At 40.9% G+C, this 13,455-nt stretch overlaps 1 protein-coding gene across 1 annotated transcript in view; it reads right to left on the bottom strand.

Moving 5' to 3' along the window:
- Dgk (diacyl glycerol kinase 1) overlaps nt 1-13,455 on the bottom strand; it is a 419,783-nt gene that overhangs the window by 108,908 nt on the left and 297,420 nt on the right. The window contains exon 11 of the mRNA XM_067148158.2: nt 11,114-11,135. Coding sequence (XP_067004259.1) covers nt 11,114-11,135 — 22 coding nt within the window. The remainder of the gene's footprint in view (nt 1-11,113; nt 11,136-13,455) is intronic.

A 13,455-nucleotide genomic window follows, 5' to 3' on the forward strand; every position in this document is an offset into this window, starting at 1 on the left:
CACATCAAAGCATAATGTTTCCCTCTGCAAAACACACTTCACAAACATCTTACACTTAGCACTGACATGTCCCTGTCGTAGACACCTGAAACAAGCTTCCTTTTTCTTTAACGTCCCTTGGCATTCCTCTAGAGAACAATCAATAGCTACAGCACAGTCTTGGAAAGGATGTGTGGTTCTTCTACTACAAAACATGCATGCTATTTCTCTGTTGTTCTTGTTTCCTTTATTAACCGAAACATCCCCTACTGAAACTAAAGCAGCTACTGACGGCACTTCCCTCCTTTTAATCTTGATTTTATCATCTTGCTTATCACGATCTACCCTCTCATCAGCTTCAAAAGAACCTTGCCTTAGTTTAAGTCGTTCCTCCCCTTCAACCTCAGTCTTTAAGAAGGTAACAGTTCTGTCAAGCAATAGTCAGGTTCCTTGGTAGACGTTTCTTTTGATACATGGTACCTGTTCCAGGTTTTAAACATAACCTCTGGTAAGGCACTCTCCACAAGGGGAAATAACATTGCTGCATATTTCCCCTTTGTCACTTCTAATGAATCAAGTGCTCTCAACTGTCCTTCCAGACTGTCATACAGTTGTGCTACGGATCTTAAGTTGTCTTTCTTTAACACCAAAGATAAAAGTTCCCTAACATAGTATTCAATAAGTAACTCATCCTTCCCATACCTAGACTTCAAACAATTCTATAGCCTTTTTATAGTTTTCCTTGGAAGGAGGAAAGTTTTCTACCAGCTTCTGAGCAGGTGAACCAGGTCCCATACACTGAATCAAATAAACAAATTTGTCTTCATCTTTAAGGCTGCATGTAAGAAATTTTAGTAAATTGCACCAAAACCCAATCTAACCTTTCACATTCCCATCAAACCTTTTGAGCTCTAGTTTTGGTAGTCTTAATAATCTCTGATTGGAGGAATGTTATGGTACTATTGACTTCAGAAACAGCTTGATCTGCAACTTGTAAGGCCTTCACCTTCTCTTTAACCTTAAAAAAATTTCAGTTCATAGCCCTTCTCACTATACCGCCCTAGTGTAGGCACCCCAGTATATAAAACACAACCTCGCAAAGAAATATATATGAATTGCACCTTAAAATACTTTTAGAAGAGAGATGTGTTCATTACCAATGCCAGGGACTCGACAGTCCACCCAAAAAGGCATGTTTACTTTTACAACACATCGAAAGTTTTCACGCGCCATAGACTAGAGGTGGGGACGGAGCGAGTAATACCACGGCCGACTTGATGGTAATACCGATGAGTAATCCGGTTGTAGCGGTAGAGCGCACCACCGATCCCCTCCGCTTACAACTGCGAGTACTCGCGGAGGACCTGAGCACAGTGTAGCGCACAACACACGTACGAAAGTACCTGTATTCAATCTGTGTTGTTTCGAATGTACGTATATATTTCCTACGCTTGTTATGTTTTGTAGATAATGTAAAGTCTGTTAGATTATATTTGTGGTGTTAGTGTGATATTTAAACATATTCGTAGATAGTAGTTATATTTTTAGAACATTTAAAGGAATTTAAAGAAATTTTTACAGAAAGTTGTTCCACAATGGCCACGAAAACCGTCGGATGCCTGGCAGTTGTTTGACATCACTGACAATAGGAAACACGCAAAATGCAAATTTTGTGGCCGCACATACGCGACGGGTGGTGGCACATCAAATATAATATAATATAATATAATATAATATAATATAATATAATATAATATAATATAATATAATATAATATAATAACTGTATTTATAGAAGCATTCTACTGATAGCTGTTTGGCATTGGGACGTGTAGTACTATGTTGTCAGATATGTTTTGTAATCACATTTGCAAAGAAGGACATTCCAGTCAACGTTCATTTACGTAATTACTTTTGTCATCCTGTAGATGAAATTATGTCAGTGTTTATCATTATATTCTGATAAGATTCTTTATATTCAGGTTATTCTTCTCATTAACAGTGTACCGTATCACATGAACTTACGAAATAGTTGTTAATACATTACTTTTCTGTTAACTTCCAATCCCCTTGTATACAAACCCTTTCGGTAGGTATGCGCCATACTTTGTTTCACTATTCGAATGAGTTAACTATACGAGTAACTAACATTTATTCCACATACTACCTCCTACTCCCTAGCAGTTGCGTATATAACAATTATAGTGAATATATATGCAGTTATTTACAGTTGTTACGTTGTGAGAGAAGGGTATTAACAGAGGGATGCAATACCTTCGCAGTGCATACCTATAACGTGTTTAAACGTCCCGCGTCAGGACATTTACTCGGTAGTTCACTCGGTACTACCGGGTGATGACGTCACAACAACTGCTCCGCTCCGTCCCCAGCTCTACCATAGACCATTAGCCGGCCAGCTACGAGTACGGCCAATGGCCGACATGACGTCATTCCCATAATTCCTAACTGGCTGGTTCCGTTACCAGCCCGCGCAGAATAAAAACACACCAAGAAACACGCCAAGAAAATATGTAATTTAGTAGCTGTAACCTATCTTTCCAAATCCAGGCCAAGCTCTGTCATGGGAACAGTGGCCCCCTTCGGGGGCAACACTCCCTTCGAGAGGCTCTTAACTATCGCCGCGGTGCACACTGCCCACACGGCAAGAAAATTTAAGTAATTTAGTGGTTGTAACCTATAACAAATTTCGCAACAACAGTCCGTTGGACATTTCCTTAATAATTTTATTTAACGCGCACAATGTGCAAAGAATTACTATATAAATCATTAGTCTTCGTTGCAAAATTTCACCAGTGATTCTGATCGCTGTTTACAATTTAAAACATGGTACCTAGTACAGTGTGCACCACATCTTAAACATACACAGTTCAAACCTGGTTCATGATAACGCTTTATATTACACAGTTTATAATGGAACCCATGAACGGAGAACCTCGTCAGTAGGTGTCGCAGTTCATATCCACCTTGAACCCACTCGCGATTTACCATGGCGTCGGTAGAGTAGAAATCTTCCCAGATGTCAGCCTTCTTCGATCGTAGGTCTCGAAGCAGATGTATATAGGGTGTTGTTGCTGAAAGTAACAACTGTAACCTTAGCTCTTCCACATAAAATCCCTCTCTGGATAGCTCATACACGAGCCGGGAAGGAGAATATTTGGAGAGGCACAGAGCCCGTTTCAAGTAGATTGCCTTCAACTTCTCGATTTTATCTGTTTCATACTCAAATGTTCCCAAATGTTTTCCAAGCCATATGTTGCTATAGGGCTGATTTTTAGATGAAAGAGTTTTATGGCCGTTTCTAGAGACAAGTTTCTCAGGTGCTTAATGTCAGATATTGCTTTCATAGATGCATTTAGACGGTCTATGAGATGGAGGGTGAAAACATTACCTTGGGTTTGAAAAATTACACCCAAGTATTTAAAATGCTTTACGGACTTAAGTTCTTGGTCTTCATAATAGAATATTCCATGAGGTCCCCCTCTTCTAAACGTCATGGACACTGTTTTTTCTACATTCAGTTTGAGCTCATTTTTCTTTATCCAGCCTACTATTTGGTTGAATGATTCCTGGAGTTCCTTCTCTGACGTTGATGTTAAGACCATATCATCAGCGTACATTAATAGTTTGACGCTTTCCTGGTTTACCAAATCTACTATGTCTGCTGTCGCAATGATGAATAATAATGGACTTAACGGGTCTCCCTGTAATACCCCGGTTGTTTGTTCCAAAATAATAGATTTGGTAATGCCATCATCTACTTCTATTGAATTGTTGAGCAGTAAGTTCCTAATCAGCGGTATAAGGTAGTTCGTACTACCAATGAAACTCTCCACTTTTTCTAACAGTATGGTTCTGCTTATGGTGTCAAAAGCTTTCCTTTCCTTAACAGTTGGCAACAGTTCGCAGATCGCTGGCAGATCGTAAAGGACGCTCCTATCGGCGATCGGATGAACTAAAAGTATAGTACGCACCGCCGTCTCGATCTTCTTATACCGCCTGCTCTATGCCACTAGTTTAAGACAGGAAGGCGCGACTACCAATATTTCTCCAAGTCGCCGTAAGAGTGCAGCACTAGACGCACAATCTTCGCTGTCAGTGTGGGTGTAGCACTGTGTTATTGGAGCATGAATGTGAGTGAAAACCTGAGTTATTTCGTACAATGGGTAAACGTGTCTGGACACTTTCGTTCGTACAAGAGATATTTTGTATAGAACTGTGAAATGAATTAATCATGTTATGCTTATAGATATTTCAAAAGTGATTTTAAGGTGTTCCGTTCGTGCAAGGTATATTTTTCGCAGAACTGAAACTTCAGATTCTTTCGCCGAAATATTCAACTGTTATGTACCATTTTGCCAATCTCGGCAAGGTGGTCCGCAGCCAGAAAAGATACGACTCCATGAAATACCGTCTAGAAGGGAATTAAGATAAAAGCGGCTGTCGGCTTTATCTAGGCAAGGACCTAATAAAGGAAGTAATTGGATATCCTCAGATTACTCTCGCATCTGTGACTTTACACCTTATATCAGAAGGTGATGGAGCCTCCACGGCTCATGCGGCAGCGCGCCGGCCTCTCACCTCTGTGGTTCAAATCCCGGTCACTCCATGTGAGATTTGTGCTGGACAAAGCGGAGGCGGGACAGGTTTTTCTTCGGATACTCCGGTTTTCCCTGTCATATTTCATTCCAGCAACACTCTCGAATATCATTTCATTTGTCATTCATTAATAACTGCTCCAGAGGAGTGCGACAGCCTTCGTTCCATTCGTTCCATTCCTGACCCGGTCGAATGACTGGAAACAGGCTGCGGATTTTTTCCAGAAGGTGATTAAAGCCGTGGAGGATAGTGGATTCCTTGTGATAAGAATTGTGACGGACAATCACAAAACAAACGTGTTCATGTTTAGACATTTTGTACAACCTCAGATATCCAGACGATAATATTTCAATCAAACTAGAAACCGGAAATCAAATCCTAATTTGCAGGTACTAGGTTCGTATTGTTGTAGAGAGGATGGAGTATGACATTTGTGTCAGTAACATCTCACTGCCTAGAGCTTCGACACCGCTAAATGGAACTGATTATGCATCAGGACAGAGGAGGAGTTCGATACCCAAAACCTTGTTTTGTTGCTCTGGTGAAGCATCTGCAGGAGTTTGTTTAAGCTGCTGAGCCCTATTGTCGAAGTCCTCAAACGTACGAGCGTAATACGAGAACTTGCGACGTCTTCCCTTTCAGAATACCGGGCGAGTTGACCGTGCGGTTAGGTGCGCGCAGCTGTGAGCTTGCATCCGGGAGATAGTAGGTTCGAACCCCACTGTCGGCAACCCTGAAGATGGTTTTCCGGGGTTTCCCATTTTTACACCAGGCAAATGCTGGGGCTGAACCTTAATTAAGGCCACGGCTGGTTCCTTCCCATTCCTATCCCATCGTCGCCATTAAGACCTATCTGTGTCGGTGCGACGTAAAAACAAATAGCAAAAAAAAAAAAAAAAAAAAAAAAACCTTTCAGAATGTGTTTTGTTCCAGTTTGAGGTCAAAGAACATCAGCAAACTGTTAGTGATATTATCCTAACCAAGTTCGTAAGACCTCTATTATTTGATATTGCGTTGGCAAGAACACAAACAGTACGGTACCACTCCAAGCCTTCCTCCAGGAAAATCTTTAAAATGTGCATTATGAGGCCAACTGCGTCTTCATACAGGTAATATTGCCGATATTTAATATTACTGATGTAATTTATGAGCTTCAGTGAACATATGACCATACTGCATAGTGTTTTGTAGGCTGTCGTTATTAGAATAAGTTTAGAACATTGTGCGTCTATGTCTGCCATCTAGCGGAGAAATTTTGTCGCAGCGTAGTCGCGAAAAGGCTCGCATAGAACAGGCAGTATAGGAGGATCGAGACGGCGGTGATAGTACGCGAACCTTTTCTTGAACCCTGAGCTCCATAGTGCTGAATGGGAATTAGAGCTCAAAAAAAGGTTCGCGTACTATAAAAGAGCATCAGGGCCGCCGAATTTCCGTGCACAGTAAGCGGAGTGAGTGGAGTGCCTACACGAGGGCTATGCCCTCACTACAATTGTCGATCTCTGTTTCAAGCACGATGTAGACTTCATCATCAATACGTTTTAACTTCTCGTAACGGTATCTTTCCACAAGTGAAGCATACCTGCTACGAATTTCCACGTGGTCACAATCGGCAAAATTCAGTTTTTCTTCAAGCTTAGGCTATTCACTTCGCTAGTAAACACGCCGCGTAATACTCATCGTTCGGTCATCATTCTTCTTATTTATCTTGATGTTGAAATTGCCTGTAGTCCTGTTGCGGTCGCCAAATGTTCTATACAATAAAAAAAAATTTACCTTAACACAATCACAATTTTATTACCGGTAATACAATCCAACACCATCTTCAAAACTACAACCAAGGAGAAACTGCACAACAACATAGAACAAAACCCTGTCTTCCTTCTGCTGGAAATAGACTACTCGCAAAAGGTATAACTTGCGTTCTCCACAACGAGAGAGACAGAGAGAGAGAGAGAGAGAGAGAGAGAGAGAGAGAGAGAGAGAGAGAGAGAGAGAGAGAGAGAGAGAGAGTCCAGCTTTCACAGCCGTACGTAGTTTTTCAGGTTGCTACCAACAACATAAGGCAAGCAGGAATAGGTACCTACAACCATAGTTGGGTATGAGAGCGCGGGATGAGTTTAAAGGAGCTGATGTAGTATTCCTTGAGAATTTTAATCAATCAATTAATCAATCAATCAATCAATCAATCAATCAATACACTACTGATCTGCATTTAGGACTGTCACCTAGGTGTCATATTCTCTATCCATTCTGCGATAGATGACTGACCTAAGAGTTTTCACGCCTGTGTACGTGATAATGGTAGAAATGTCGAAAACTCATTGTTACAAATAATGTGAAACAATTCAACATATTCAACGGAAATTGAAAAATCTCAAACCATATTCCAGTTATTCAAAAAGAGTTTTCGACAGTATCGATGGCTAAACTAGGTAGGAAAATGAAAATAGGCATAATAATGACGGGCTTCCAGGTACCATAGAAACGTAAAACTTTGTAAAAGAGAAAATGATACATCCCCTAGAAAAACCAAAACTCCCAAACCTCTCTGAGGGTGGGTGGAATGAGGTTCGAAACTGGGGCTCAACCGGCATAAGTCTGCAATTCTATGCAAATGTTCACTCAGCAGGAAACATTTTTCCAAAGCGGTGACATTTAGCCTTTGTGAGATTAAATGGTTCTTGAGTGTAAAAATTAACTTTTGATATCAGAATTCGGTATGGAGGGAAATTTCGAGATATTAAGGAGTTAATCCATAGAAGGAAGTTGAAGTGCAACGAAGTATAGAGGTAGGTGTAATGATCTATCGGTATAAGGACGATGTTGATGGATCGGCATTATCCTTTTAAGAACAGAGCACATATAGATCTGCATACTAGATATAATTGTTAAGCTCGAACCACATGTAGAACAATCAAAGATAGTCGATAAAGTGAAAATAAAACTATGTACTGTCCCCGTCAAATTTGATCATAATAAGATTATTAGTTACAGGCCGGCATTGAAAGTTTTATTGTTTGCCAAGGGCTGGAATCTGCCGTCAGCGAGCTGTGTTATATGTGTCTACGCTGGATTTTACCGGTTCTGAACGGAGCAAGTATTGATCCATTCTTCGATCGAGTGAAAGGGGAGGACACGTGACGAACAGGTTTCCCGAGGCTAGCGCGCGTGCCTGGCCATCGAGCGACTACAACCTACAAACTTCTAGAATAGTCGTAGCCAATTAAAGGAGATACTGGTGAACCAATAGTCGTCATGTAAAACGACACACCCCCGAGCCAAAAGGTATACAACTTCGTGCACACATTAAATCACTCTCTTGTCTTATTTGCTCTTATCTTATTTATCTGACCTGCTGCTCTTACGAACCACGTCGGACTGGATTCAGTTCAACGGACAATAGCCTACTCTTCTACTTGTGACTGTAGTTAAAGTAGAACTTTCACCGAGTGGTATTGCAAGTTTGAGGATTCAAGTTAAGTTTAATACTCCACGCGATTAATGGAAATTTCAACTGGTGCATGCATATTTTAATGCCTGTTGTGTTAGTTACAGCTAAATTCTACTTGCACGTGGCGAAGACCCAGCTCAACGAATATTGTCGACAACTTCACGATGGATCCTGTGTTTTCAAGAACTACATCAATTTCATCGAGGGACGTTAACTGCTGTGTTTCCATGAGCTGCTAAATATGTAAGGCGATTCTGTCATGGAGAAGGTGAACGAAAGGGAACTGCCGGAATGGTGAACACCTCAACCAGGAGTCGAACATCACCTAACATTTGAGTATCCATTTATTGTATAATATCTTTCTCATCTATGTAATGACTAGATGATCTTTCTTCCCTAGATCGTCCAGATCGTAGTTCTGTTAGTATTTGCTGTAGTTAGATTTATTTCCATTTTCCATTCTTAAAGGTGGCGAGGTAGACGAGTTACCTGTGTGATTGAAATTTGTGAACTCTATTAGAGTACCTAGTTTGCTGTAGATGTTCTTTAGAATGGATTCTCAATTGCAGGTTTTATATATGTAAAAAAATTGACCTCGCGTTAAACTTTACGTAATTTACATGTGACATTTAAAATATTATGAGATGGAATCGTACCTGATTTTTGAGGAGTAGAGTCGAATTGAATGTCATCCATGCCTTATCTACAATTCTTTAGGATCGTGTCATCCATTTTTATGACAATTTCGAGAGGACTGATAGATTTAATAATCATTAATAATAATAATAATAATAATAATAATAATAATAATAATAATAATAATAATAATAATAATAATAATTGTACCGGCTGGTATACCTCTACGCCACACATCTGCATTTTCCGCCTTAAAGTACTCCTCTACAGGAGAAACTCTGAACTTTAACAACTGTATCAACTCATAAGTTTTCTCAGAAGATGTCACTACCGTAAATTTTGTGATTACGAAGTTGTCAGTACTATGTGAAGTTCAACTTGTTTTGTTTTCTATCGATCAAGAAGTGTGGACAGTCTCTGATAGATCTCTCTACAAAAAACTATGACCATGCACCCTGGTGCGAAGTGGAAGAACTTTATTTGAAGAAATTTTGTATTCATAAGTTTGTTCTTTACTAAAGTTCGTTCTTTCATTTGTGGGTTTGCAATATAAATCTTTTCTTTCCGCAAGTTTTGAACTTAGCCAATCCAGAATTTCTGGAATTAATTTTTGACCAATCGTGTTTTTTCCTTTTCGATTTGGATGTGTAACTGTAAGCTACCCAATAAACGACTGTGGGTGTGTCTTAATTATTCTTGAAAGGTCTCGAATCTTCCCCGAGAGTATAAAAACTGCAGATTTTCCTGGCTCTCCGCCACTCGAACAACATTTAGCCTAGTGTATGGAAGTGTAGCAGGGGGCGGGTAGCGCCTCTTCCTTCGGGCAGCAGCTCTTCACAAAGATAATGGCCTTTTAACATCTTTATTTTCTTGCTAGCTCAGCAGATTAACCCTCGGGGAAGGTACGAAACCTTCATTATGTAACCTATCTTCAAACATGTAAATTGCCGTCACTTTTGTAAAACTTCATATATCTTTAACTGTAAATCGGGGATAGAGAGTGCTTTACCCTCTCGAGCTCCCCTTCATTTTTGCCTTGAGGTGACTACGTTTTGGTAACTTTTCTTCCTTAATGTATTAAATTTTCTTATACGAGTCACCTCCATAGTTCGGGAATAGCCCCTGATTCATCGGCCTAGTGCCTCTTAGGTTTTAAAGATTTCATGTAGGAGTGCAAGTACTCGCCTCCATTCTACTTGGTGTTGCGGGCCATTAACTTAACCTATTATTTTTCTACTAAGGCCCATTAGGTTGGGTACAAGATACCCCTGTTTCTTTGTAAGTGTGCCTTCAGGGCAGTTAATAGTAAGGTCAGTTGTGGCCTTTGATAGGCTTGAAAAATTGAGAGCGGGTCAGCTCTTTCTTGTATTTGGATATGTGCCTCTAGGAGGCCTGACAGTGCTAGGTGGGAGCAAGTGCTCCATGTAATGGTGGGATTTCTGCCCTTTGGTAATATGTGGTTGTGAGCTGAGTGCTCAGAAATTGTAAAAATTAGGGCTTGTGGCCCAGATTGTTAAAATATCTCTAAATCTTGGCTTTCCTGGTATTGTACCTGATCTGACTTGTTGTTAGTTGTTAAAATCTGAAATCTTATGTGAAAATGGTTTTGCTATTTTTGAAAATATAACCTTTAATGCAATTTTAATCAATATGTCAACTTTGTAGTTAGACCCATTCCAGCCCGCACCTTCTTTCACCTCTGCATTCCACGGGTACCCCGTAACAATTGGTAGCAGAGCGTGGTTGAATGGGTCTCATTTAAGCCCCTTTTGACGGCTAAACATTGAATTTAATTTGAATTCTAACAATTTTCTCAGTTGCTGGAATTTTCTTTTCCAAATTTCTAAATTTATCAAGTTTTGGTCATCATGTCCGGCCCTCGCGAAGTCCTCCATCCCAGCTATTTGCGCAAGGGGGAATTGAGTTATGAATTAACCATTAGAAATGTTCAATCTGGAGGCACGGTTGCGGTAGACACAAACAAACTGAAGGAGTCATTAGAGTTATCAATTTGTATCCCAACATTGGGAGAGAAAGATATTGATGAGGCTCTCTCCACTATCACTGACACTACTACTAAGCTAGCACCTGTAGTTAGTTTTTTGAAGTGAGTGATCCATCTCCAAATCAACTCAAAAGAGTACAGGCTAGATTGTACCATTTCTCCAATAGAGGTAGCGATCTATTGTCTCTTAAGTTAAATGAACTTCAGGGTAAGGAGGCTAGTGCTCTTGTTGAACACCTTTCTAAAATGTCCAGTAAAGTTGGTGAATTGTTATCTGGGTCCGCTACTCCCAAAACCGACCAGCCCGTCGTGGCAAACGTAGCGAGGAGGATTCGTCCAAGGGTGAAGATGGTAGAAAATCCGTGGCAACTCAACAAACTTCTGCCCCATTAGAAAATGAATGTGGGAGTCGTACCTCAATACCACCATTTGTGTTGAATAATGTACCCTCTGAAGCAACTTCTCCGCCACTTAGGCCTTCACCTACCATGTCACCCGGGTTCAGTAGTTTGCTTCATCCATTAGCTTAGGGGTTGCTTAGGGGTTTTTCCAAGTTTTCCGTTAACTCTACCAGTGATGTCACTTCATTTTTAAGATTTTTAGTCGAGTTCCAGGATCACGCCCTTGTTTTTTCTCTTTCCCCATGTCATATTCTTCAGATCATTAATCCCTATGCCATCGGTGACCTTTCAGACAAAATAGTAAGAGCCATAGCTGATCAATCCTCTATAGAAGACTTCCATGCCCACCTGTTAGCTAACTTCATTCCGGCTCGAGCTAGGTCATCTCTAATTCAAAAGTATTATTATAGAGTACAGCGACAGGATGAAAATCTTGCCGACTTCATCCAAGACATTAAATTTTACACTAGAGTATTTGCTCTACATTTCCCTCAAGATCAAATTGTACAGGCCATTGTGGAAGGAATTTCACCATCCTAGGTCATATTTGTGTTTCGCGGCGCGTCCGCAAACTTTTGCCGAGTTAGAGGCTATGGCTGTATCAGCCGAAGGTGTTAGGTATGCTGACACATTACGTGTCGCGAAGGATCCCCCTCCGTCTTTAAGTAATTTTCGGCCTCCACCTCGCCGAACTGTCATTGCCCGCAAATGTTATGCGTGTGGGTCGGCAGATCATCTCCGGAACAAGTGTCTCTTGGTTAAATCAAGTGGGACAAGGAATGGAGCAGGGTCATCCCAAGGCTGTTTTAAATGCGGGTCGTTTTCCCACATAGCCAAAAATTGCCCTAATACTAACAGCACCCCCTCCTGCTCAACTTCAGGCGCAACTTCCACCAATAATCAAAAGTGACTAGTGGCTTCGGCTGAGTTGGAAAACTCATCTTTTCAAGGCTGAGCCCCAAGTAAACCATCCGAAATCTCAGGCTCGGAACAGGGTAGGAAGTCTTCCAACTCGACATTTGAATGCCCCAAAGAATGTCTTAGGATTGCGGCGGATTCCCCCGCACCTGTACCATTTCTCAAAATCGAATTTAATAATGAACCCCTCACCGCTCTATTAGACTCAGGCAGTGTTTGTTCAATTATTTCGGCTGAATGGTACTCTAAATTAAAGGCTGCCTGTAAATTTCCTGATTATTGTTCGTCTTCGGTTCAATGCGTTTCGGCAAACTCCTCTCCATTAGAAATTTTAGGTTCCCTACATGCCAAAATTCGCATTTCGAAATTCACTTGGAAAGTAAAATTGTTTGTGGCTAAGCATTTGTCTTGCCCCATCATATTAGGAGCGGACTTCATGTCTCACACCGGTCTTGTGCTCGACATTCAGAGCAAGTCGTGCACTTTCAAATTTGCTAGTAATTTCAAAATCCCCTTACTAAAATGTAATTCTGTGTCATGTTCATCTTTTTCGCCTACCCAGGATGAGATGTTGTTAGACCTTAGACATCTACCTGAGGAGCAGGCTGAGAGTATTCGTAAGCTGTGTCAGTCGTTTCCAAATGTTTTCTCTGATACTCTTGGTGTTACTGACCTTATCGAATACAAGATTGAAGTTACGGATTCGATTCGTGTTCGATTTCCACCTTATAGGTTATCTCCACCTAAAATGAAGGCTCTGAAGGAGATCATAGATCAGATGCTGAAGGACGGTATAATTCGGCCCTCTAAGTCGGCATACTCATCGCCTATTTTCTTAGTCCCGAAACCCCAAGGTGGCTTCAGGCCTGTGATTGACTATAGGGCTTTAAATCGGAAGGTGGTGTTACAATCTATGCCCCTTCCCGACATTCATTCTTGTTTTTCATGGTTTCGAAAAGCTGAGTTCTTCACCATCTTAGACCTTAATCAGGCGTATAATCAGATCCCTCTAGCCGAAGAATTCAAACATCTGACAGCTTTTCCCACGGATTGGAACTTGTATGAGTACAACCGCGTGCCTATCGTGCTTCCCACGGGAGCAGCTGCGCTTACGAGACTGCTAGATAGGGTCTTCTCCGATATCAAATTCGAGTACTTATACCATTATCTTGATGATGTCGTATTTTCAGAGACCTTTGAAGAACATCTAGATCATGTGAAAGAGGTCCTTAATCGCCTTCGTAAAGCAGGGTTAACGGTGAAGCTATCTAAGGTCGCTTTCGCTAAGCCTTCCATGTCATTTCTAGGGCATATCGTGTCGCCCGATGGTGTCGCAGTGGATCATTCTAGAACACAGGCCATCCGTGATTTCAAACCTCCGAAGGACATCAAAGGTATTCCCAGATTCATTGGCATGGTGAATTTCTTCAGGAAATTTATTCCTAACTT

Source organism: Anabrus simplex, chromosome 5, assembly GCF_040414725.1.
Source record: "Anabrus simplex isolate iqAnaSimp1 chromosome 5, ASM4041472v1, whole genome shotgun sequence".
Taxonomy (NCBI): domain Eukaryota; kingdom Metazoa; phylum Arthropoda; class Insecta; order Orthoptera; family Tettigoniidae; genus Anabrus; species Anabrus simplex.